The 2,190-nt window shown below is 30.3% G+C and overlaps 1 protein-coding gene across 1 annotated transcript in view; it reads right to left on the bottom strand.

The window, feature by feature from the left end:
• The window catches only part of LOC107618537, a 13,523-nt gene extending 12,006 nt beyond the window's left edge, over positions 1–1,517 (bottom strand). Inside the window, exons 1-2 of the mRNA XM_016320627.2 lie at positions 1,356–1,517; positions 1,043–1,231 (exon numbers count right to left, since the gene is read on the bottom strand). Of these exons, the coding sequence (XP_016176113.1) occupies positions 1,043–1,231; positions 1,356–1,368 (202 nt within the window). The 5' untranslated portion in view covers positions 1,369–1,517. The remainder of the gene's footprint in view (positions 1–1,042; positions 1,232–1,355) is intronic.

Below are 2,190 nucleotides of genomic sequence, written 5' to 3'. Positions count from 1 at the left end.
AGACAATTTTTGCTGTACCGAAAAAATATTGACATCTTTTAAGAAATTACAAAAAAATATTGAAATTTAAAATTACAATAACAGAAAAAGTACTATAGTTACCAAAATCACTACTATGAACAATTTATATTTTATAATATTCCATTGACAAAATGTTTTCAAATTCCATAAATTAATAAAACACACGTCTCTACTCTACCCAAAAATTAAAGACCCAGAATTTATACGAGTCATTGTTAATATGTTTCGGTCTTTGCCACTACTCATCAATAGTGGACCGAGAAAGTATTTGTGTTTCAGTCATAATAGTACTACGTTTAAGCGTTTGAAAATGTTGTCCAACAAAATAAATGTTTGAGAATAAATAAATTGAGACATTTAAATAAAAGAAAAAGATATATAATACTGGGTAGGTTAAATGTCATATCATCTGAGAAAAAGGTATATAGTATTCATGAAATGTTTGGCAGAGAATAAGAGATTCATTTTGGCCCAGTATTTCGAGAGGAAAATAGTGTGGTCGTTCTGATGACAAAGTTTAGAATTTGAAGTCAAAACAAATATATTGAGTGGTTTGATTTTCTTGGTAACATTGTTAAAAATATTGCTTGAGTTAGAGATCTCCTATCTGTCTTTCTTTTACTTTTTTAGTTTCTTTAATTTTTGTTCAGACACCAAAAAATCTAAGAATATAAGAGCCCATATATTCAACGGCTCTAAACTTTCTTTCGTTCTTTCTTTCTTTTTTTTTTTTTACGAAAAGAAAACACACTAGATATGTGCGATATGCCATTACTGTGAACCGACTTAGAAGAAACGGAAAAGGAAACTATCAAAATTAAAGAAAGTAATAAACAAACTGTCATGTATATAAGTAAAGTGTAATCTTTTGAGTGAATATGAATTTCCAGCTAAAGAACACAACTTAAATTTGTATGTTAATGTACATTATTTCAACCTTGAATTCGCTGCTTGTGTTTCTTTTGTGTGTGGTACTACTTTTGCAAGTGATAATAATTAAGGCCTTCAAATTAAAACTTACCAACATAGTGAGAGAACTTTTCAAGCTTTCCAACACGCCCAGATTCTGTTCTATCTAGATTGGGGATAATCTTCTTATCCTTATTAGAATTCTGCCGCCGGAATCGTGAGGCGGCCGCCGCGGCAATCAATCCGGCAAAAGACGCAACCAGAACATGTGTGAGGTTGATTACTTTTCCACCAGAACCACCTGAAAGACACAAGTCATAGGAATTAATCTTCATGATGTGGTCTTCTTTTTTCAACACATGTATTTAACTTTATTTGTTGCTAAGAGTAGTAACTATGATCTAAGGTTTTGGTGAATTAATTACCTTGCAGCTGCATCTCTAGCTAGTGTTGAGGAGTATAGAATATGGATAGAGAAATATGGGCGGAGAAGCTAATAAGTGAAGATTATTATTATATCGGTGCTGGGTGGCCTTCAATTATTATGGTGCTATTGTTGTGTTTCTGGAAAGGGAGAGTGGTTGGCACTTATTTATATATATATCTATTTCAAGATCAACTTGATATTGGGTCTCCAAACGTGTTTCTTATTGTCAATTTTTTAAAATTAATGTATATGCGAATACAAAAGTGATGTTTATTATGAATTATCATTATAAAGTTATAACTATGAGATTTAGTATTACTGTATTAGTGTGGCAATTGTTTAAGTTATTATTTAAGTGTTATGATCAGGGTTTAATCCTTCCTTAGAAATGGCATGTATACTGTAATTTTTTGTAGTTATCATTTCACCAACTAGAAAAGAAATTCTGACATAATTGACTTTCAGCGCACATGGATATCTGAAAATTAAAATTCATAAAAAATTATTATAATATTCGAATTGAGACGGAAAAAAAATGTTGGAAAAACCATTCGTCAACGAAGCTTTAAATAATGATCTTCTGCTCCATTTTGTTTATATTAGACATATATCTCTTCTCAACTGGCAAATTTTTTATTATATTTTTGGAAGTTTCATTTGATAAATCTCCATGACATATGATATCTGAAAATCATAAAAAATTATTATAATATTCGAATTGAGACGGAAAAAAAATGTTGGAAAAACCATTCGTCAACGAAGCTTTAAATAATGATCTTCTGCTCCATTTTGTTTATATTAGACATATATCTCTTCTCAACTCTCAACTGGCA

The sequence above is a fragment of the Arachis ipaensis genome, chromosome B09, assembly GCF_000816755.2.
Source record: "Arachis ipaensis cultivar K30076 chromosome B09, Araip1.1, whole genome shotgun sequence".
Classification (NCBI taxonomy): Eukaryota; Viridiplantae; Streptophyta; class Magnoliopsida; order Fabales; family Fabaceae; genus Arachis; species Arachis ipaensis.
This window is presented reverse-complemented; position numbering and strand designations above follow the sequence as displayed.